Below are 23916 nucleotides of genomic sequence, written 5' to 3'. Positions count from 1 at the left end.
GGCCCACACCATGCGCGAACAGCACGCCTGGGCTCTGAGCCTGGTCCAGACAGCACCTTGGCAGAGCAGGTCCCCCCGCCTGTCCTACTGGCCTCAGATGTGGCAACTGATCTCAGGGCTGTGGGGATGCCAAACGCAGTCCCAGAGGTTTTTTTTTTTTTTTTTTTTTTTTTTTTGACAGGCAGAGTGGACAGTGAGAGAGAGACAGAGAGAAAGGTCTTCCTTTGCCGTTGGTTCACCCTCCAATGGCCGCCGCGGCCAGCGCGCTGCGGCCGGCGCACCGCGCTGATCCAATGGCAGGAGCCAGGAGCCAGGTGCTTCTCCTGGTCTCCCATGGGGTGCAGGACCCAAGCACTTGGGCCATCCTCCACTGCACTCCTTGGCCACAGCAGAGAGCTGGCCTGGAAGAGGGGCAACCGGGACAGAATCCGGCGCCCCGACCGGGACTAGAACCCGGTGTGCCGGCGCCGCTAGGCGGAGGATTAGCCTAGTGAGCCACGGCGCCGGCCAGTCCCAGAGTTTTTAAGAAAAAAAAAAATTAGCAAGGTTTCCTGGGTCTTTAAAAAAAAAAAAAAAAGATGTATTTACTTATTTGGAAGGCAGAATGACACAGTAAAGAGAGAGGGACAGGTTGGGGGAAGAGAGAGAGATGATTAAAGCTTTAAAATTTCCATTCTTGTAAAAAAAAATAAGTTATTGAGAACTTTTCCCTTTAAAACAAGGCTGTCAAAAGATTGTACTCTGACTAAAGTCTCATTCATCTCAACGTCTGCCAGAGGAAGCTCTACGAACAAAGACAACAGGCTGCTCAGAGTCAGCAGGAGGCGGATGAGTTGTAATTTTAAACAAGGAGCAGGGTAAGATTCGTTAACAAGATACCGGAGCTGGCCATGCCCTGGATGGCTGGGCAGAACCACTGGAACGAAGCCTAGGCCAGCAGCATGCCCGGGCCACTCGGGGCCAGGAGAAGTCAGGGAAGGGTCTCAAAGCCAGGAGACGGTGCGGAAAAGAAACATGACCAGTGTTCTAACAGAACCACTATAGCAGGCGTGCCAGAACGCGAAAGAGAGAGAAGCCAGGGCGGAGACGGGGACGAGAAGGTCGTCAGGTGGAGCCAGAGAACAGAGGCACTCGCTCCAGCAGTGGACTGGCAAAAACCGGTGGGCTTCGGAAGTCAGAGTCGATGCATTTCTTGAAAGAACAAACGCAGGGAAAGAGAAACAGAGACAGCAAGGACGCAGCAGAAGGTGTTGGTCCAAACCCACAGGACAATGCCGTGAGGGGGCGACTGGGACTTCCGTCTTGGACATTCTGGATTGAGGCACTCAGCCTGCACGAATCTGCAGGACAAGGCCTACGAGCGCATAAACCAGAAATTCCCGACTCAGAATGAGCACACGGGCTGCGCGGGTGCCACAGGCGGCAGCACGGTCCCTAACGCTGAGCGTCACGTGTACCTGGCCGCTTCAACACACATGACTGGCAGGGCTGCTCAGGGAGCCAGAGACCTGGACGCGGACTCTCAGCGCCCCTGGACTGGAGCCACGGCTGGGTCTCGGAGCAACTCCAAACATTTTAGCTGTGGGACCCCATTCTGAACAGTATTTGAATTTATCCAGTTCTGTGAAAGTACAATCTCCTTCCTGAAAATAGTGAAATCAGACTTAGCTGTTTAAATCTGTGTTAAATTCACTCTATTACAAACCTCTACACTACACAGTCCTATGATATCTTACCATTAAACTTTTCCAATTTTCAATCATTAAGATATTTTCAATTAGGACAATTACATATGCAGTTTTCATCAGGGAATGTTGTATACATGTATACTAACTAAAATTCATGGTACTAATTCATTTGCTCTAACACAAATACCAGTCTAAGGAAGAAAGAATTTGGTATTTATACATATTTTAGAATCTTCTTCATAGTTACATAAATCTTTTATATATTAAAGATTTATTTATTCGGGGCTGGCATTGTGGCGTAGCAGGTCAAGTCCACCACTTGCAGCGCCAGCCTCCCGTATGGGCACTGGTTCGAGTCCTGGCTGCTCCACTTCCAATCCAGCCCTCTGCTAAGGTGCCTGAGAAAAGCAGCAGAGGACGGCCCATGTGATTGAGCCCCTGCACCCACGTGGGAGAACTGGATGAAGCTCCTAGTTCCCAGCTTCAGCCTGCCCCAGCCCGTCATTACGGCCACTTGGGAAGTGACCAGCAGATGAAAGATCGCTGTGTCCCTCCTCTGCTCTCCATATCTCTTTCAAATAAATAAATAAAATCTTAAAAAAGAGAGAGAGACTCATTTATTGGAAAGAATGAATATGTTCTAACTACTCATTTACTCCCCAAATGGTCACCAATAGTTGAGGCTGGGCAGGCTGAAGGCAGGAACCAGGAGCTCCATCTGGGTCTCCCACGTGGGTGGCAGGAACTCAAGCACCTGTCTCATCATGCACCGCTCCCCGGGCATACTACGAGGGAGTCATACAGGAAATACAAGAGCCAGAACCTGACCTGGTACTCCAACATGGGATGCAGGGCTCCCTTGATGTGGCTTAACCAGCTGTGCCACAACACCCATCCCATAAATATTATGAGCAAAGCTAGGTGTTCAATTATGGTCATTTAAGAAAAATAAACGAACTGGTTTATACTGCAGACTACCAAAAATACCAGTTTCAAGTAACATAACCAAACAGGAGAGGTGGAGGGCTTGGGCAGGCACACGGCGCCTGCTGCACTGACTGACCAAGACATCAGAGCTGCAAGGCAAGATCAAAGGCTGACACGAGGCGCTCAGAGGCCGCGTTATCAGGAAAAAGCTACACACAGATTTCAACAGTTTTTGCACAAAATTACACTTATCTTTCAACTGCATTTTCCCAAAACCTTTTTGAAGTACCCTCATATATATATATATATATATATACACACACACACATATATATATTCAGTTCTTACCAAATAAACAAAAGTAGGTCACCCCAAAGGTCAACCAAGTCTGCCCTGAGCGAATTTCACTTAGGAGAAGCTGGCACAGGAAGAGCCTAAGAAAACAGAACAGGGCCCAGGGCGCTTGGGAGGACATCCCAGCGCTGTGGATCCCATTCAGCTCTAAGTGCGGGGTCTTGCTCGGGAGCCCCGCACATCCTGGAGCTCAGTGTCACTGCTTGACCAAGGTGCTCCCTGCAGAACCTGTGACCTTGTAGGAAAACCCCTCTGCACTCTAGGGCACAACAGGAAGCGGAGGAAGTGGAGGCAAAGTCATCAGCCAGCTCCCCAGGCAAGAGCAAGGGCAGCCACAGTTCTTTGAACTCACCCTCCACCAAGCCAAAACAAAACACAAACTACACACTGACACAACAACCGGGGGAGGGGAGCAGATAGCAAAAGCAGTCATGGCCGTGTTTTTCCATGCCTCATGGGAAAGTTTTGAAATCTCTGTTTACGCCCAGAACTAAAATACCTCCTTTATCTGAAGCCCAGCACAGCAGCACGGGCCACGAACACGTCCCATCTAGACGGCTGCAGTCAGCCTGCACGTCACTGGAACCCCGTACCATCCCTCCTGGCCCCACTGAGCGCCCTAAGCCCGTTTCAAGGCACTGACCCCTGTTCACAGCGCTCGAGCCAAGCTTGCTTTGGCTCAGGGTCCTGGCACCTGCTGCTCTCCAGGCCGGGCGGGCTCTCCACGGGCCTCTTCCATCCCTCCTAAATGTCACCTTCCTCCCAGGGAGCCTCCGCGTCACGCCGCTCCCGCACTCGCCACCCTACGGGCTTCCTTCACGGTTTGCGCAGACACCATCTGACCACCTTTAAAGATCTGCCATTTATTTATTTTCATTTTTACCTGAAAGGCAGAAAGACAGAGATCCACCTTCCATCCACTGGTTCACTCCCCAGATGCCCACTACAGCAAGGGCCGGGCCAGGCTGAAGCCAGCAGCTAGGCACTCAATCCGGTTCTCCACGCGGTGGCCAGAACCCGGCCCCTTGGGCCATCAGCACTGCTCCCCGGCCGCACCGGAGCAGGGAGCTGTGCTGGAAGCGGAGGAGCCAGGACTCAAGCCGGCACTCTGACCACGTGACGCAGCAGCCCACGTGTCCATTTGACTGCTAGCCCACGCGCCCACCCACAACAAGTCTGTTAGCTGTAAACTCCAAGGGGGCAGGAACTCCCTGCACTTCATTCACAATGCACACCCAGAGGCTCCTAATACCCAGCGTAAGAGGCGTTTTACTGTAAACCCTTGGCTGTCATCAGGACGCACAGGAAGGAAAGAGAACTGACACTTTGGCTATTATTTATTAGGAAACCTAATAAGACAGCTGACAGTCAAGGATTCAGCAAAAAAAAAAAAAGAGTAAGCAAGATAAATGCTGTAAAAATCTAACTACTAAATTTCAGGCATCTGTATTACATTCAGCCCTCAGAAAGAAGCTCACTGCACGGAGTTCTCAACGGCTGCTTGCTGCATTTCCAAGCAGTCTGACGGAGGAGAGGGAGATGATAAACAGAAAGCAACACCCCACACGTGTGACAGGTAAAGAACTAGACACTTGCAGAAGATGCTCAAAATCCAACACACGCAAGGCCTCTAAGACATCACTACACCCACCTGATAACTGCTTCTGATTCCGAAGATTCCTTTAGCTAAGTAGGTGAGGGTGACTTACGCTTAGGATCTGCTTTAAGGCAGTATATGTCACATTTTAGATTGACCCCCAACAGAAAGGGAAAGATTAACCAAGAGAGAAAACGTCAACATGTGCGCTAAGTCATAACCTGAGGACGGCCTGTTGATAAACTATTTCTCATCTCTACAAGGTCGGTACTCTCCCCTCTGCAGGCAAGAAAACGGAGGTTCAGAAAGGTGAATGTGCCTGACCACGAACGTCGAAGAACTGCACTCAGTCTGCTCAACACCCAAACCACACTGCGGGACAGGCCGCAGGTGAGACTCCACCCGGGACGCCAACACCCACATCAACCCTGGCCCACTCCCAGCTCCTCCAGGAGGCAGCAGCGGTGGGACGTGCTGGGCCCTACCGCCCACGCGGGAGACACCTGAGCTCCTGGCTTCAGCCTGCCCCGTCCTGAAGCTGGAGGTATCTGGTGAGTAAACCAGCAGGTCCATCTTCCAAATACGCAAGAATTCTTTAAAAGACCGCATTCCTTCCGCAGCATCATCCATCACTTCCCACACAGGTCTCATTTTTATTAGAAATAAACTTTCCTAGACTCTTAAATGTTCTGGGCAGGTGGAAAGTCACCAAAAGGTTCACACAGAAGACTTAGAGTATCTGTTGCTACATGTTGTTATGTAAAGCTTGATTTTGAGGATGAAATCTTAAATATCCTTAGAGTAGATCAGCAATCTAAGTCAGACATCCCTACTGCAGAGACTTAAAAGATTCTGAGTATACAGACAGTCCAACACACTGGGCCTTTAACCTGTTCACAGTATAAACTCCAGCTGGAATTCAAGGGTAGCTCTCAAATTAAAAGTTCATTCTTTCGAGTATTTAAAGGAATGTTGTTATTTAGAATAAAGCAAGCCGTATATTTGCTTTATTCTTTTTCATGAAAAAGAATTACATGTAACTTACTCTTCACCATGTAGTTCCTACATTCCATCTGGCTAATCACATACCATTTTAAGTGCAATTTCACATCTCTTGGTAGGTACAAATCCAACAATGAATTTTTTGAACTGAAGCAACATGTAAATTTTCAAATTCAAATAAAGTAAAATACTGAAACCTAAGTTTATTACCATTTCCTTTCATTTCCACAAGAAAGCTTACCTATTAAGAAGTTTGTTTCAGTAGCTGGTCAACACTTAGCATTTTTTTCTACATGGTACTAAAGTTCAAAGTTACACTTACTAATTAATTTCTCTCTAATTTTAATAAGAAAATTTTCTATGAAAATAAGGTCTACCTGAATTTAACAATTTCCTCACATTATCATTTAAAAAAAGAGAGACATTTGGCTGTCCGGTGTGGTAAGAGTTCTATTATACAATACTGTTGGCTGTCAGCTGGAGCTACAGAAAGCAAAGAACACGGATTCTTCTATTACTCTGACAAGAGGCAAAGGTGGATGCAACCCACTCAGAGTACTCAGGGTCTGGAGTACCGCGGATGCTGTCCTGAACGGTGGAGAAACAGACACACAAACCCCTGCCCTCACAAAGAACCTGCAGTCTGTGAGAGCACCAACAAGGTCTCTGAAAATCTCTAAGCGAAGTTTAATCTTACAAAGTGAAGAATGGGAGCAAGGGGCCGGCGCTGCGCTGGGCGTAGCAGGCACAGCTGTGGCCAGGACACCAGCCTTCCATATGGGCGCTAGTTCGAGTCCTGGCTGTGCCACATCCAATTCAGCTCCCTGACTGGGAAAGCAGCGGAATTTGACCCAAGTGCTTGGGCCCCTGCCACCCATATTAGAGAGATGGAAGAAGCGCCTGGCCCAGCCCTGGCCGTTGTGGCCATTTGGGGAATGAACCAGGAGATGGGAGATATAACTCCCCCACCCACCCCGTTGCTCTGCCTTTGAAGCAAATAAGCCTTAAAAAAATTGTTTAATTGAAGTGATTCTGTAATTTGGACAAGTCATGTTCAAAGTCTCTTATTTCTAACCTCCAAACCTAGTAGTAATCCTGAGATACGAATACTTTTTGTTTTGTAACTATCATTTGAAAGATTAACATTAATGTGTTTTTACGACGATTATCTAAAGATCCTACTGTACCCCAAAGTAGTTTCCAAACTCTGTTTCAAGTCATATTCCTAAATCCTCCATTTTCCACACAATACCTGAGATAAAGACCAGCAAACAGTGGTACCCCACAGGCACTGACAAAAGCTGGTGCCGAAGGAGGAGGAATTATTTGTGGAGAGGGTTAAAAATAAATAAATAAAAAGAGATGCCTCAACAGAAAGCTCACGAAGTCGGGGTCATTCAGTGACCCCGGAAGAGGATGACATTAGAAACAAACCTCAGAAAGCGAGCTGGCTTCATGGGGCTTACCCAGAAGCAGAGCCAGCAAATGCTCCGGGGCCTGCAGTGTGACTGATACAGGACGGGAGGAAGGGAGCGGGGAGCGAATGGTGTCACCTACAAGGCTGAATGAGCTGGGAACCCGGGCCTGAAGCGGCTTCCAAGTCCCTTTTTCAGATGGACACAGCTCTCAGCCATCACCGCCGTGAAGAGTTGAAGTCTCTAACAGAAGATCCATATACTTCGCACAGATTTATTCTGAGGGAGAAAGAACTCCGTAACTCACAGACACGATCCACTCTGGTCAGAACCACCTAAGAAGTCAGTCACTTACTTGTTCCTCATCTTCATCACAGAGTATGAAGTCACCACATACACACAAAAGGCAACCGATTTTTAATTATGAGCTCAAGCCTTTTATCTAAGATGTACGTAAACACTATACCATGATAGGAAATTATCGCTGCCTCCCTTCCTTCCAATGCCCTCTTCCCCAAAACGTGCCTCTCCCTAAGACTTCCCCATGTGCCGCCCAGGACTCTATCATGGAGGAGAACACCGCACTCACCCAGGAGAATGTAAGAAAGAATACTGATTACGATCCAAGTGCACGGCGCCAGCCTGGCTTGGGGTCAGTGTGCAAACACTGTACTGAAAACCGCTTTAGCTCGCACTTCGGCAACGACACGAACCTGAGGTGGTGAGTGTAACAGCTACCCTGATCTGAAGATCATGTATTGAAACGTCACTCTGTACCCCCTAAACATGTACTATCTCTATGTGCCAATGGAAAATTTTAAAATATGTTTTTTTAGAAAAGCAGAATTTGTTTAGGTAAATTGGCCAGGTTATACATAGTTCCCAAAATCTGATAAAATACAGTAATTCCAAAACTACTCTAGACCTGCCTGTGTAGAAAATGGAAGGCAACTTATATGCTCACATCACCACAATGACATGCTGATACCATAGTACAATGATTGCAAAAGTAAAAGAATATTATAATACACAAAAGGAGAGAAAAGGTAGAAATATGCAAACACAAAGGCCAAAAGTTAAATCTGTGAAAAAACATGTGGATTGATTTATAGCCTCTAGACTGATCTGCATTAGAGATGATCCCACTTAGACTATATTTACTTTAAACTGGTAATAGGAGACTGCTCTGCTCTGCTCAGATACTTAGCGGAAAAAAAAAAAAAAAAAAGGCAGGGGGAAGCAGTGATAAGCTTAGCCAATCGGGGGGAAGCAGTGATGAGCTTGGCCAATCGGGGGGAAGCAGTGATGAGCTTGGCCAATCGGGGGGAAGCAGTGATAAGCTCGGCCAATCGGGGGGAAGCAGTGATAAGCTTAGCCAATCGGGGGGAAGCAGTGATAAGCTTAGCCAATCGGGGGGAAGCAGTGATGAGCTTGGCCAATCGGGGGGAAGCAGTGATAAGCTCGGCCAATCGGGGGGAAGCAGTGATAAGCTTAGCCAATCTGCCTACAGCTGTTTTAATAACTTCCATTTACAGGCGAAACACCTACCGTGCTAGAGCTACAGTAACACATAAGCACCCAGCTAAGAAAGCCTCACAGGTGCTAACTGGCACAGTTACGCCTCAGAATTACACTGACAGTCAGGTAAAAAAAAAAAAAAAAAGCTTCATACTACTATTGCTATTCCTATCTAGGTCACCATAGAACAGGCTGAGTTTTCAATAGAAAAAGATCCTTATTCTCACCAAAATACTTCACACAGTAATGTAAACACATGCCAGTTGTCTTTTCTGGTTGTTTAAGATTTATTTATTTGTTTGAAAGGCAGAGTTACAGAGAAAGAGAAACGATCTTCCATCCACAGTTCACTCCACAAATGGCCCTAATGACCACGGCTGGGCCAAGCCGGAGCCAGGAGTCCGGTACTTCATCCGGGTCTCCCATGTGGGTGCAGGGGCCCGAGCCCTTGGGCCATCTCCGCTGCTTTCCCAGGCCACAGCAGAGAGCTGGATCAGAAGTGGCACAGACAAGACTCAAACTGGCGCCCATATGGGACGCGGACGCTGCAGGCTGCGGGTTTACCCACCACTCGCCCACAGCATTGGCCCAAGTTACTGAGTAATGGAAAAACAGGGAGCAGAGGCTGAGGCCCCGCTTGGGAAGCCCATGTCCCACATCAGAGTGCCTGGGGGGAATTCCGCCTGGGCTTCCGATCCAGCACCTGGGAGGCAGCAGATGATGGCCCAAGTGCATGAGTTCCCGCAACCCACATGGGAGACCCAGAAGGAGCTCGTGGCTCCTGGCTGCGTGGGCATTAGGGAGAGAACCAGAGAACAGAAGATCTCTCTCTCTGTTGCTCACTGCCTTTCAAATAAATAAACTTTAAAAAAGAAACAGAAAAATAAAACTGAAGCGAATCGCTCTGAAGTCTGGACGGCAGTGTTGATGTTTTAGTACCGTGTTTCCTACCTGTTCCTCCAAGTGCGAACTCCTTCTGAGGAAGCTAACAAAGGCTCCTGAGCACGCAGGCACCTGTGACGGACCCCTGCCCTGCTGTCTAGGTTAATCCTCACTCTCCACAGGCACACTGCAGGGCAAGCGTGCGGCAAGGCTGCAGCCCCGCACACCTCCTAGTCCTGCTTCCGGACAGTGCCCATCCTGGGAGGCAGCCAGGGACGGCTGAGGGCCACGTGGGAGACCCCGGCTGAGCCCCCAGCTCCCGTTTCTGTCTGGCCCATCCTTGGTTATGGTGGGCGCCGGGGAGAGAAACAGCAGATGGAAGACGGACAGCCTGCTCTCTGGCTCTGCCTTTCAAACAATAAAAATGCCAGGAAGCGTTTTAAAAGGGGAGACCGCGACGTCCCCCTCTGATGGAAGAGGCAGAGGTAACTGGCTCAAGCAGCAGCAGAGGCAGGGCGGGTGTTTCCCACAGCAGTTAGGACCCCACTGGGACACGTGCCATCCCTCCAGTGCGCCTGCGTTCGAATGCCAGTTCTGCCCGTTCCAGCTCCCTGGTAACGCACACCCTGGGAGGTGGCAGGTGATGGCTCAGGTACCTGGGTCCCTGCCACCCATGAGCAAACCTCAGAGTGAGGCCCCAGCTCCTGGCTTCAGCTCAGCCCAGCCGGGCTCTGGCTATTGGTGGCATCTGGGGAGTGAACTAGCAGATGGGAGATCATTGTCTCTACCTTTCAAACAAAGACAAGAACAGATTCAAGTTTCTACAAAAACATTTATATACACTAATTAAAAAAAAAAAAGGTGGGGGGAGGTGGGCAGAGACCCCCCAGAGCCTGGAACCAAGGTGGCTGGGGTGGGGGGTGGCTGAGGAAAGCCCAGACACGCAGTCCAGGGCAGACAGGCGTGGTGTCGACCGGAGGCAGAGCGCCGGACATCCACAACGGCGCTTTCAATGCGGTCCCACCTGAGACCGGCGCGTGGCGTTCTGCTGGGACCCTAACACACCTGGTCTTCAACCGCGGCCAAGGCCTGAGTAGGTCTCCAAAGCTCCCCAGCTTCTTCTAAGGGCATCTGAGTTGGAAACCTTGAGTGACAGTTCTTCTCTACCTGTAACCTCACTAAGCAGCCAACTACAGTCAAGTTCACTGCTCGCCCACGGGGTGCTCAGCCTTCCTTCTCCTTAGACGGGAACAAACATTACAACCACACCTGCACCTTACTAAACAAAATCCTGCCGACTTTTTAAACGTTTGTTTATTTGAGAGGCAGAGAGGCAGAGAGAGAGAGAGAGAGAGAGACCTTCCATCCACTGGCTCACTCCCTGAATGGCCTCAATGGCGGGAGGAGGGCGAGGCGGAGCCCAGGGACCTGGAAGTCTATCCAGGTCTCCCAGGCGGGTGGGTCATCCTCTGCCGCTTTCCCAGGCTGGGAGCTGGGGGGGGGGGGGGGGGGAGGCAGCTGGGACTCCCCTGCACTCGGGCAGGAGACCCTGCTGTGCCACACACCTGCAGGAACGCGTGGGCAGCCTGGGAATCCCTGTCGCAGCACTCCTACACTCTTGGGTTCAGGACAGTGCGAAAGGCCCTAGGAGTCAAACTAGACCACAGGTTCCGAGCCTGACAGCCAGCGATGGCCGCTGCTGCTTCACCTCGGCGAGATCCGACGGCATCCCCACCTGGGCGGGTGACGACAGTGAAACCCGCGGGGACAGCGCCACCCGCGTCACCTGGACCTAACCCGCCAGGTGCTCCAGGATCCAGCGCCTTACTCAGCTGCCCGGCGCTCGGCAACGTGGCTGCGGGCTCAGGCGTGGAGAAGCGCGGGCTCCTAAGTCCTCCAGGGCACGGCCCACGCACCTTCCAGCCGGACACAGGGAGGCTGCTGCGGGCCGTCTCGCCCCGGTCAGGGGCAGCCGCTCCCTGACCTCCCCGACAGAGCGGGCCGCTCCAAGTTGCACCAAACTCCCGACTTCCTGCTTCCGGCTGGCGCAGGATTCGGTTCCAGGCTCCACATTCCCTTATCAGCCACGACCTTTCGGAAAGCCCTCTCGTTCCGGACTTCCAGCGTCGACGGCAGCGCTCACGGGACTCAGCAAACGCAGACCCCGGCGCGGGGTGCACGCCCCGGGGGCCAGGAACTCTCGGCTCGCCCGCACCGGGTGACCCCGCGCAGATGCCTGCAAAGTGCATCGCGAACACGCGCGATCCTGCTGCTCTTCGCTGGGTACTCCGACATCCGACACGACGCCGGCCGGGCGCGGGTGCGACACGCACACGCGCAGCGCGGACCCCGGGGTCTCCCAGGGCCCGCACCCGGCCTCCGGCCGTGTCACCGGGCGCGCAGGCTCCCAGGCACCCAGGCACCCGCACTTCCTCCCCGAGGCGCAGGCCCCCACCCACCCCCGCCCCGACCCCGAGAACAGCCTCGCCTGCGGGGACCCCGCACCTGGCCCAGGCCTCTCGGCGGGGCCTGCGGGCACGGAGGGCAGCGCCCGGCCCCGCTCCTCGCCCTCGGCCGGCCCACACCCGGCCAGCCCTCACTTCCTGGTCGCGCGCCCCTCCCCGGGCCCCGGGCCGGCCGCGCCGCCCCCTCGGGCCTTACACGGTGACGTGACCGGAGCCGCGGACCACCACCGGGTCCGGCGAGTACTTGAGCAGCTGCTCCTCCAGGGCCCGCTCCTCGTCCTCCTCCTCCTCGTAGATCTCGTCGAAATCCGCCATCCTGCGCTTCCGCGCCCCCCGCCCAGGGGGGCCTGACTCCGGGGCCGGCGCCCGCTGCGGGCGGCCCGGCGGTGGGGGCTGAGGGGAGTCGCCGCCGCCGCCGCCGCCGCCGGCCCAGAGGCCGCGGAGTTCGCGCCCGGCTGTGTCGGCGCCGGCTACACACGGGAAGGGGTCCGGGCCGCCGCCGCCATTACCGTCCGCAGCAACAACAACACAGTGTCAACATCCGCCCGGCCGCCGCCACCTCCACCGGCGCCGCCGCCGCAACTCAGGCAACCACAGCAACAGCCCGAGCCGCCCGCAGCGGGAGCAGCCGGCCGCGCATCGCGAGACTTCCCGGGAGCGCGGGCGTGGGCCGGCGCGCGCGCTCTCGGCCGCCGCCCTCCGCGCCGCGCCGTGGGCCGCGCGCTCCCGCCGGCGCGGCCCCGCCGGCGCGGCCCCGCCCTCGGCCCGTGGGGCGCGGGAGCGGCCGAGCGTGGGGCCGGCGCGGCGAAGCACTCGGGCCTCGCGCCCGCTCGTCGTCGACGGCGAGACCCGCGCTGGGCCCCTTCCGCGCGTGACGAGGGGAGCGGTTTTTTGTGATGCGTGGCGCGGACGAGCGCTTCCGTCCACTTCGCCACGGGTTTTGCCGGAACACAGCCCCGGCCCTTTGTCCTCCGGCGTGGTCCAGTCCGTGAGGCGGACGACTGCCGATGGGTTTCTCACAAGAAATCTCGGCGTCGTGGTGCCCGGAAACAAAACAGGATTCAAAAAGGCAGCCCCTGCGCCCCTCCCCAGCCAGAGCGGACCCCGGGGGAGCCCCGCTGCCAGAGGGTCCTGGCCGGAGGGCCCAGGGCGGGGCGCTGCGGCCGAGGGTGCCTGTGTCCCCTGTCCACTCCCAGCCAGCAGGGTGGGCTCCTGAGGAGGGGCCAGGCAGTGGGGGGAAGGGGTCGTGCTGGGTTCAGGGCTGGGTCCTGGCCGGAGAGCCGAGGGTCCCTGTGTCCCCTGTCCACTCCCGGCCGGCCCGGGGCAGGTGAGCTCCTGAGGAGGGGCCAGGCAGTGGGGGGAAGGGGTCGTGCTGGGTTCATTGCCGGGTCCTGGCCCACGTGCAGGGCCGTGCGGTCGGCCAGAAGCGCCCAGCCGGCTCCTTTGGGCAGTGATGGAGGGCACGGCCCGGCTGGCCCAAGACCCCGGGTGTGCCCAGTGCCGGGCTGTGTGAATGACAGCGCCCCTCCTGCCAGCAGCTCACGGTTAAGGCAAGCAGGCATCCTGGCCAGCCCAGTGCTGGCACCCAGGAGGTCCCTCGGGAATCTGGAGTGGGGGTTCCGGGGCCTGGCTTTGAGTCTCAGCCTGGGGGGCCCTGGCCGAGCCACTCAGGCGCTCTGTTCTCAGGGTGTGTGTCCACTGGGCTGCTGGCATACTCAGTTCCTGGCTTAGCACACAGGAAGCTCTCGGATGAGGACACGCAGTGGATACGGGGTGAGGGCACTGCTTTGTCAGGCCGCACCCAGCTCAGCGGCTCTGCCAGTCACTGTCTGCACTATGAGGCTGTCAGTGTTTATAGAGTGTGAGTGTGTGTGTGTGTGTGTGTGTGTAATATATATAGATAGATTCCGTCCCCCCCCCCCAAGAACCCTGTAAGGGAAGCGAGGAGGGTGGGCGTGCTCCTCGCTTTCTGGAATACCTGGGATACCTTTCATGGCCACCTGACACTGCGTGGTCTCACTCCAGCTGCGCCAGCACCACGCCGCATACTCCAACTCAGACACCTGCATTTCCCTCTTGGCAGGAGCCGGGGAGCCAGTGACCACACCCAGTCCCCGCAGCTGAAGGCCAGGGGTGAGAAGGGGAACCAGAAGGAAGGTCAGCCCGTGCCCGGCCCCACCAGGGCTGGGAACTCCTTCCTGCAGTGCCCCGAGGACCCCCAGCCGCAGAGTGGACGACCCGAGGACGGGGGAGCCATGCCCCCGGCTCCTGCCTCCGAGAGGGAGCTCCGTACAAGCTACCCGCGTGGGAATGCAGTTACTGGTGCTGTTTCCAGAACAGCAGGTAACCAGCCTGCACACGACCCTGAGAGCCGCATCCTGTGGGAGAAGGTTCCTGTTCAAAGATCCCAAGAGAGGCCTTTGTGACTCCCACTGCCTCGAGAAAGGTGGGGGCTGCGTGGTGGTTTCTGCATTTTTCCTGACCTGAGAACCTGTCAGAGGCAGCGAAAGGGTGTGGGGCCTGCATGTAAGGCCCAGAGGGTGCGTGAGGATGAGTCAGTGCCAGGGGGAGGCTGACCTCAGCATTCCAGACTCCACCCCCGACCCTGCAGGGCCTGGCTGATCTCTGGGTGAGCCACCCCATGCCCTGGCTGTGGCCCGCTCCTCCCCTGTGCCCACTCACCCCCTTCCCTGCCTCACACACTCCATCTGCCTTTCGACCAGCGGGCTTCCAGCCCAACAGGATGGCGCCTCAGGAGGGCGCAAGTCTTCGGCTCCCTGTAAGGCAAGGGCTGCAACAGTAGAACCCTCCAATTCCTGTCCCTTCCCAGCTCGGTGATCTTGGCAAGACTAACCTTTTTTTAACGTTGATTTTAAGATTTTATCTATTTGAAAGTTACAGAGAGCTCCATCTTCCATCTGCTGGTTCACACCCCATAAGGCCGCCAACGACCAGCCCTGGGCCAGGGCAAAGCCAGGAGCCAGGAGCTTCATCCAGGCCTCCCATGAGGGTGGCAGTGGGCCATCTTCCACTGCCTTCCCAGCCCATCGGCAAGGCTGGATCAGTGTGGAACACCTGGGCACAAACCAGTGCCCATACTGGAAGCTGGTGTCAGACTTAACCCACCGCCACACACCAGCCCTGAGACTCAATTTTCTAAGCTTTGTTGTTTTGTTTTTTCATCCTACAGCGAAAACTATGTCATGGGGTATCACGCATCAAATGAGATCATGAAACTGTTGTCCCTTTAATCCAGTCTCCCCTTGACGCTCCCAAAACTCTAAAGACCCCTGCCACATTTCCTGTTCCTCCCCTCGAGAAACCTCCCCGCTCTGTTCTTTAACAGCACCACGTTTCAGCCATGGAAGGTTATCAAACCACTGTTTCCTAAGTGTTTCTATAGGCTCCTCAGTAAGGTGGCCTAAATCGGTGTCAATCACATTAAGACATCAACTGAGCCACACTTGCACAAAAAGGAGGCCTGTGACCTGCACATGACACCTAGAACCAACAGAACCAAAAACTGGAGAATGAGCAGAAGCAGAGAAACTGGACAGCTTGAGGAAGCTAGACACCGAAGATCAAACGTCTGCTGACCAGAGGCTGACGTCGCACTGTGGGTTAAGCCGCCACCTGTGACGCCTGCATCCCAGATGAACACTGGTTCGGATCCCAGCTGCTCCACTTCTGATCCAGCTTCCTGCTAATGCACCTGGGGAAGCAGTGGAAGACAGCTCAAGTGCTTGGGCCCTGCATCCACCTGGGCGACCTGGAAGAAGCTCCTGGCTCCTGGCTTCAGCCTGGCACAGCCTGGGCCATTGCAGACAGTTGGGGAGTGAACCAGCAGATGGAAGATGTCTCTCTCCCTTTCTCTTTGTAACTCTCTCAAAATAAAGAAGTAAATCTTTAAAAGACAAAGTGCACATGTAATGGTGTCGCTGCATGGCCTTCCATCCTCGCCTCCCTCACTTCCGTGATAAATGTCAGGTTTCTTGCAAGCGGCAACCTGTGCTCCACCTCAGCTCGGGCTCTGCCTCCCTGACCGTGACCTGACCCCCCTGGCTTTGATGTGTACCTCCCTTGGACCTGCTCTTTCTGGCCTCATGGCCTCTCAACGTGCCATCCCCACTGCCTGGCTCTTTCCCCTCTTCATTTTCTACTTCCGCACGTCCATCACTTGGCCTGGCTCATCAGCTTACCTATCATCTCCCCGGACGAGAACCCTGACGGCCCCAGGAACTTAGGCCTGGTACCTCTCTCCAGGCCCCGGCACTCCTCCAGTTCTACTAGTTATGTTTGTAATCACCAGTTGGCCCTCATCACGGACTTCATGCTCCGGGAAGGCATGGACTGTGTTTTGCAGCCTCGCTGACGACCCCCTAGTTCCTGACACGATGTGCAGCACGTGGGAATCATTCCTTGGATATCTGTTTAACGCGTGAATGACGGACGAATGAGGGTGGCTATGCTGACTTGTTCAGCTTGGGCTGCCGCAACAAATTACCATAGCCTGCGGTGTCTGGTGTGGGCCAACTCACAGGTGCCAACTCTCACTGTGTCCTCACACGGTCTCTCTGGGCTGCTTTTGTAAGGGCACTAATCCCATCTGCAAGGGCTCTGCTCTCATGACCTGACGACCTTGCAAAGTCCTTGCCTCAAGATTTCACCAGGCCAATTCCTGGGGACACAGATACTTCGTCTATTGTAAAACAGATGACTTAAACAGAAATGTATTTCTCCCAGCTCTGGAGGCCAAGAAGTCCCGGATTAGGGTGCTAGCTGACTCGGTTGCTGGAGAGAGCTGCCTCCCTGGCTTGCAGGTAGCCATCTTCTGGCTGTGTGCTCAGGTGGCCGGAAGGCAGAAGGTGCAGGGAGAGTGAGCTCCCCGGGGAGTCTGCTTGCAGCGGGGCTGGGAAATGTCTGGCCCGTGGGCCATATAAGCCTCGTGAAATCATTGGTCTGGCCCTGCCAAGGCAACTGCAGGCAGGACTTGAAATTAATAAATCTGCAGCAGGATAGTTTTTAAAAAAGTTTACATGAAAGGCAGAGTTACAAAGAGAGAGAGAGAGAGAGAGATCTTCTATTTGCTGGTTCATTCCCCAAATGGCTGCCATTGCCGGGCTTGGGACAGGTCAAAGCCAGAAGTCAGGAATTCCAATTCCATTTGGGTCTCCCACGTGGGTGCAGGGGTTCAAGCACTTGGGCCATCTTCCACTGCTTCCCAGGCTCATTAGCAGGGAGCTGGATCAGAAGTAGGGTAGCTGGGACCCAAACCAAAGCCCATATGGGATGCCAGCACTGCAGGCGGCGGCGTAACCTACTGCGCCACAATGCCGCAACCTGAAAACAGAGAAAGATCTTCCATCCACTTGTTCCCTGATAAATAGCCAAAAAGGCTAGCACTGGGCCAGATGGAAGCCAGGTGCCAGGAACCCAACCCAGCTGGGCTCCCACGTGGGTGGCAGAGACCCAAGCACTTGGGCCATCGCCAGCTTCCTTCCCAGGCACATTAGCAGGGAGCTGGATTAGAAGCAGGCACATTAGCAGGGAACTGGATCAGAAGTGAAGCAGCGGGGGCTTGAACCAGCGCTCCAGCAGGGGACGGCAGAGTCTCAGGTGGCAGCCTCGCCTGCTGCGCCACACCGGCCCCTCGCTGTGCATTTCAAATCCCCAAATGGGAGCAGTGCAGCCTCCCCCGCCACCTTCAGCAAGCAGCACCCCCAGGACTTTGATAGCTCACAATGCCACCCTCAACCCCTCCATTTCCAGCACACGGGATTGAGCACTTGTCTTATGTCCCCAGTACAGGAGCAGCCATGTGACCTGAGATTGGCCGGCGTGTCCCTGCCTTAGAGTCGCGGGCGTGCGGGTGTAAGTGATGGAAGTAGCACCTCGGTCCCGTGTTGGCAGGGAAGGGAAGGTGTGCACAATGTGTCCACGCGTGGGGCCCGTGGGGGGTGACGCTCTCTGGTCTCCACACCACTGGGGCAACTAAGGGAGAGGGAAGGAAGGAGCCCTGGCCTGGGGGCGTCCTGAGGGCAGCCTACTTAGTTTGGAGGGAGACTACACGCCTGTGTAATACTTACCGCATTCCAGATACCGTCCCGAGCACCTGTACACATCAACGCGGTTAGCGTCACAAATGTCCCTGTAATGCAGGCAGCATCTTCTTCCTTGTTTTACACATTAGGCAAACTGAGGCACAAGGAACTCAGGGAACGTGGCCCGAGGCCACACAACCAGGAAGCAGGACTCACACATCCTGAATGTGTTCTTACTGCCATGCTGCACGGTCTTACACGCCACAGGGAACTATTTGGGTTGCTGACCTCTACCTTCCCAGGACTTGCAACAGTGCCTGGCCTATAATCGGTGCCCAACAAATCCAAACAGATGGCTGCACCATCCTGCTCTCATTTTCCCCAAGATCACTTCACTTTGTATAAACATATTTAGTCAGTCTGCCCCCCGCCCCAGATATTTTGGCAATAAATCTGTAAAACTTACGTAGAGTCTCTTAGTCCCACACAGAACAACACGTAAGTCTAACTAATATCTAAACAATAATACCATCTAAATGTTACCTGACTCAATCCACACTGTCAATAGGAAATACAAGCGAGGCTGTGTTCTCACTACTGTCGCTCACGTTCAGAAGGATCTAGAAGCTACTCCAGAACCACACATCCTAAAGCCAGAAGGCAGCCACCATCACGTGGTCTGTGCTGGCCTTTGAAGGGTGGGGCTGAACACCTCCGAGAACTGCAACACTCACAGCATCCGCAATAATACTTCCTATTCTCGCACACACAGGTGTGGGCAACGTCTCGGCGTTGCTGTGGGAGACGTCCTTGAGTGTCAGCAGTCACTCAACACTCGTCATCCTCATTCAATGCATCCAACATCTGAGCAGACACGAGACTCCTGTGTGCAGTCCTTCAAGCGGGTGAGCTACCCCGGCCCACTCCTCACGCTCCCGCTAACCCCGTCTGCGTACTCAGTGGCACCTCCTCTCCTCCAAGAGCACTCACAGGCAGAGGCTGCTCTGCCGCCTACAGCCCTGGACTGGTCAACTGCCTTCCTGTACCAGGCTCTCAGAACCAGGTATGCTGTGACTTGGCGAGTGACAGCCAGCCTCCAACATGGCCCCTTGAGATTGACCTGGTCTTTCCAGTCTCTCTGTGGCCCCCTCCCATGCTGAAATTGAGCTAACAGGATTTGTGAAGTGACAGTAAGTGACTTCTGAGGCCAGATGGAAGACCTAACAGCTTCCTCTTACTCTCTGAAATCTCTCTAAAGAAAGCCGGCCTCCACGTCACGAGCGCACTCAAGCCCTGCGGAGGGACCCACATGGAGAGGGCAGAGGCCTCCCACCACTCAGGCGAGTGGGCCATCCTGCAGTTGGGCCCTCTAGCCCCAGTCAAGCTCAAATGACCGTGGTCTCACAAAACATTTTGACCATAACCTCATCAGAGACACTGTGCCAGACCACCTAGCCAAGCCATTCACCAATTCCTAACCCACAGAAACCACCGGAAACACTAAGTGTGCATTGTTGTTATTTTTAAGTTTTTGAGTAATCGGTCCTGTAGCAGGAGATAACATTACAGCAAAGCCAGAAAAAAGAGACTAGCGCTTCCTTCCAGACCCTGGATATCATAAGCAGCAATAGAAAGACAAGCAGATTGATCAAACTTAACTTTTGTGTTTTAAATATATATTTATTAATTTCTTTATCTGTTTGAAAGGCAGAGTGGCAGAGAGATATCCTATCTGCTGATGCACTCCCAAAATGACCACAAAAAAAAAAAAAAAAAAAAAAAAAAAAAAAAAAAAAAAACAACCAACTCTGGGTCAGGCTGAAGCCAAGAACTCCATCCTAATCTCCTACTGGGTGACAGGGGTCCAAGTACCTGGGACATCCACTGCTGCCTTCCCAGGAGCATTAGCAGGGAGCTGGATCAGAGGCACAGACGCCAAGACTCAACCAGCACTCCCATGTGGAATGGAGGCATTGCCAGCAGTGACTTCAACCACTGTGCCACAATGCCAGCCCCCAAACTCTTAATCAGGGAGGGTTTTCTTTGTGGGGGGGTGTGTCTGTGTGTAAAATTTTATAATGTATATTTTCAACTGAGTTGCTTTGTCTTACGCCTCTTTAGCCTTGCCCTAGGGCCCTATGCGCACACTCAATATGGAACTTCTAAGATACTGAGTCTCACCTTTAAGGCCTGAGCAGCACAGATAATTTTTGCTCCTAAATGGGTGCCAGGAAAATCTACTCCCGACCCTTTTGGAATTTCTACTTTCTTTAAAAAAAATAAAAATATTTGAAAGGCAGAGTTACAGAGAGAAGAGGAGAGACACAGAGATATCCTCAATCCACTGGTTCACTCCCTGGCTCAGGCAGAAGCCGGGAGAACCAGCTCCCGGGTCTCCCACATGGATGCAGGGCCCCAGGCACCTGGGGGGCATCCTCTGCTGCCTTCCCAGGTACACTAGCAGGGAGCGGGATCGGACATGGAGCAGCCGGGACTGGAACCGGCACCCACATGGGATGCGGCGTCACCAGCAGAGGCTTAACCTGCCATGCCACAGCGCCAGCCCCAAGGTCCTTCTCCAGCAGAAGGAGAGTGGATCTAACAGCTCCCACCATGCTGCTCCCTCGTGCCTGTACTTAGGCAGTGCCAGCTTCACTTGGGAGCGTGTCCCTAGCAATACCTTCTCCTAGCACTTTCTTTCCAAGTACTCTACTTTCTATATTCACACTGTATTTATTTGCTTGAAAGGCCGAGTTACAGAGAGACAGGGAGCGACAGACGCTTCCAACTGCTAGTTCACTCCCCAAATGGCTGCAACAGCTGGAATTGGGCTGGCCCAAAGGCAGAAGCCAAGAGCTTCCTCCAGGTCTCCCACATGGGTGCAGGGGCCCAAGCACTTGGGCCATCTTCCAGTGCTTTTCCTAGGCACATTACCAGGAAGCTGGATTCAAAATGGAGCAGCTGCGACTTTCACCAGCACCCATATGGGATGCCAGCGTCACAGGCAGCGGCTTTACCCACTGCACCACAACGCCAGCCCCAATATCCTCATACTTTTCAACATCCTTTCTTCTCTACTTTCATTGGCTGGTATGTTTGAATCTTGAAAACTCTAGTTACTCTTGTGTAGAGCTACAATTTTAATTTTATTTATTTATCTACTTATTTTACTAGAGAGGCAAAGGGAGAGAGACAAAGACTTCTCATTTGCTGGCTCACTCTTTAAACACCTGGGAGCCGGGCACTCAGATCAGGTCTCCCATGTAAACGACAGAGCCCAACTGCCCGAGCCATCGGCGCTGCCTCCCAGGACGCGTTTAAGCAGGAAGCTGGGATGAGTAGACTGGCCGTTGATCGCAGGCACCCCAGAACGGCTTGCAGGTACCCCACGTATTATCTTAGCTACTACTGGGTGAGCTGTATGCCCTTGGAAATAAAATTTAGAACAAGAAAGTTCTCTCCCGTCCGTTAATTTTAGCTCTTCAGTATTCAAAGTTCTACAGTACACTAAGCAGATGCACAATGATTTCAGGCTTTGGGGACCACCCAGTAACGCTGCACTGGACATATGTAAAGCTATCAACCGTCTCTCGAAGCTGTAATGGGCCACAAGGTAAACTGGAAGTACAAAACGGTCAAGGCCCCTGACCTGCCATGAGAACGACTTAGACTTAGGAGACAAAAACAGCTCAAAGTTCAAGGCTTTGGCAATCTTGCTGTTCTCTTTTTTGCTGTTGTAGTTAACTGCACAATTTGGAACACATTTGGAAATGAACACATAAGGGAATACAATGTCTTCACTCAGAAAAATGAGGCAAAGGAAAAAGTAAGCATAATATTTCTTATCAGTATTTACAGGGTACTTCCAGTTTATAAAACATGTTCACGGCCCAGCGCTGTGGCGCAGTGGGTTAAAGCCCTGGCCTGCAGCGCTGGCATCCCATTTGGGCGCCAGTTTGAGTCCTGGCTGCTCCTCTTCCAAAACAGCTCTCTGCTATGACCTGGGAAAGCAGTGGAAGATGGCCCAAGTCCTTGGGCCCCTGCACCCATGGGAGACCCAGAAAAAGCTCCTGGCTCCTGGCTTAGGATCAGCTCAGCTCTGGCTGTCGCAGTCATTTGGGGAGTGAACAAGAGGATGGAAGACCTCTCTCTCTCTCCCTCTCTCTCTCTCTGTCTCTCTCTCTTTATCTCTGGCTCTACCTTTCTCTCTGTAATTCTGTCTTTTAAATAAATAAAATAAATCTATTAAAAAAAAAATGTTCAGAGGTAGCTCTTGTGAGGCAGCCTGTGCGAGGCTGGGGAGTGCTCAGCCGGGCATCGCGTTGTGCGCTGCTCAGCCTAGCGAATACGGTCAAGGTGGCTAACGGTTGACCCCAGGTAGCCAAAGGCAAGAAGTCTGCTTACACCTTCTTCGGGCAGACATGCAGAGAGGAAGATACGAAGGAAGACCCAGCAGTCCTTGGCAATTCTGCAGAATTTTCCAGGTGCCCTGAGGGGTGGAAGACAACGTATTGGAAGGAGAAGTCTTAATCCGATGAGGCGGTGAAGGCGGATTAAGTGCGCCACGCTGAGGAAATGAAGGATTACGGACCAGCTCCAGGAGGCAAGGGAACAGGGGACACTAGTGCCTCAAGCAGACCACCCAGATTCTCCCTGTTCTCTCAGCATTCCACCCCAAGATCCAACCTGCACACCCTAGCACCTCCACAGGGATGCCGAGTAATCCGCTGGCGGTGGAAAGCAGCCCCGAGGCTTGGGGCGGCTGGAGAAGTCTGATGGGCTGAGGGCCCTACCAAAGGTGCCTGGACAGAGGTGGGAGAGGACGAGCCAGACGGCGGGGCGGAAGACGAGCGGAGGAGGGGAAGGAGGAATACGGCTCCTCTACGCGTGAACCCTGCAGCACGGGAGCGCGTGACGGGCACGTGTCTCACTGCAGACCGATCATCCTGGAGAGGTTTAGCGACAGGAGCCGATACCATCATCGAAGCTTCTGCAAGTGCTGCAGAAGCTGTCGGGGGGTTGCCTGGCGTGGCCGTGGGTGCCTGCAGCACCCTGAAACGCATCACGCTGTGCATATTTCCACACACGTTTAGAAGAAGGCACGCTCGTGTTCTCTGCGCACTCCGCTGTGCTTTGACAAGGCATCTCAGGACGTTTCTGGCACTTCCACCTCACTGGTAAGGTGGTGCTAACTCTACAGTTAAGGGCTGCACTTATCCGCAGTTTGTCAAAACAGGAAAATACCTGAGACAAGCTCCCGGTGCTCCTCGCGTGGCTTCGCAGGGACTGGAGCCCAGGCGTGCGCTGCGGGCTGGATCCGCCGGCGCTGTGCGGGTTTACAGTGCCACAGCATTCGGCTGCCAGTCACAGCTGTGGCAGGAAGGGGGTGAGCTGCCGGGAGGCGGGCTGGCTGCTCTTTGTTGTTCCAGCGAAGTGCAGTGATTTTAAAACTGTTTGTTTTGAACAAATTGTAAACTCTTCAGTGTCAGCAGAGCGAAGAGCCACTGCCATCAAAGAAAGTCCAAGAACTTTCTGTGCTTAAACAGTTCCCAACATTCTGGGCTATTTTGTTTTGTCTGTTTAGAATGCTTGGATGTTTCTGAAGTTAAATAAATACTACATTTTTAAAACTGCTAAAAAAATGTTCATTTGCACATCACACCCCACTGAAATAAACAGAGGGATATTATTCCTACTCCCTACTCTACAAACCTCAAAGGAGTTGAAATAAAATGACCTACTGCAGCTCCACTGCCTCCTACGAGGCTGCAATATAACTAAGACCTACGACTCCTGGTATTTCTATGGGTGAGTTTCCACTACAAGGAAGAAAAAAAAGAAGCAAAAACTGCACACTTAATGAGACAGTGAAGTGGAGCATTTTTTCCTCTGCGTAACAAGCAATTGCCGGGTGACTGTGTTAAAAAAGCTCATCTGCCTCCCCAGTGCTGAACCACCCAAACCTGTCCTGAGGAACCTGGGGAACCTGGGCTGACTCAACACCTGCTGTCCTCACACGGGCAGAGC

At 53.5% G+C, this 23916-nt stretch overlaps 1 protein-coding gene across 2 annotated transcripts in view; it reads right to left on the bottom strand.

The window, feature by feature from the left end:
* The window catches only part of CHIC2 (cysteine rich hydrophobic domain 2), a 50948-nt gene extending 38452 nt beyond the window's left edge, over positions 1–12496 (bottom strand). Inside the window, exon 1 of one of the 2 annotated variants that reach the window (XM_051835055.2) lies at positions 12358–12496. In XM_051835055.2, coding sequence (XP_051691015.1) covers positions 12358–12389 — 32 coding nt within the window. In that variant the 5' untranslated portion in view covers positions 12390–12496. Of the gene's footprint in view, positions 1–12044 lie in introns of both variants that reach the window. The other variant, XM_051835054.2, reaches the window with a different exon arrangement.
* Between the last annotated feature and the right edge of the window lie 11420 nt (positions 12497–23916).

Source organism: Oryctolagus cuniculus, chromosome 8 (assembly GCF_964237555.1).
Source record: "Oryctolagus cuniculus chromosome 8, mOryCun1.1, whole genome shotgun sequence".
Classification (NCBI taxonomy): domain Eukaryota; kingdom Metazoa; phylum Chordata; class Mammalia; order Lagomorpha; family Leporidae; genus Oryctolagus; species Oryctolagus cuniculus.
The sequence above is the reverse complement of the archived record's forward strand: the minus strand, read 5'-3'. Positions and strand labels throughout refer to the sequence as shown.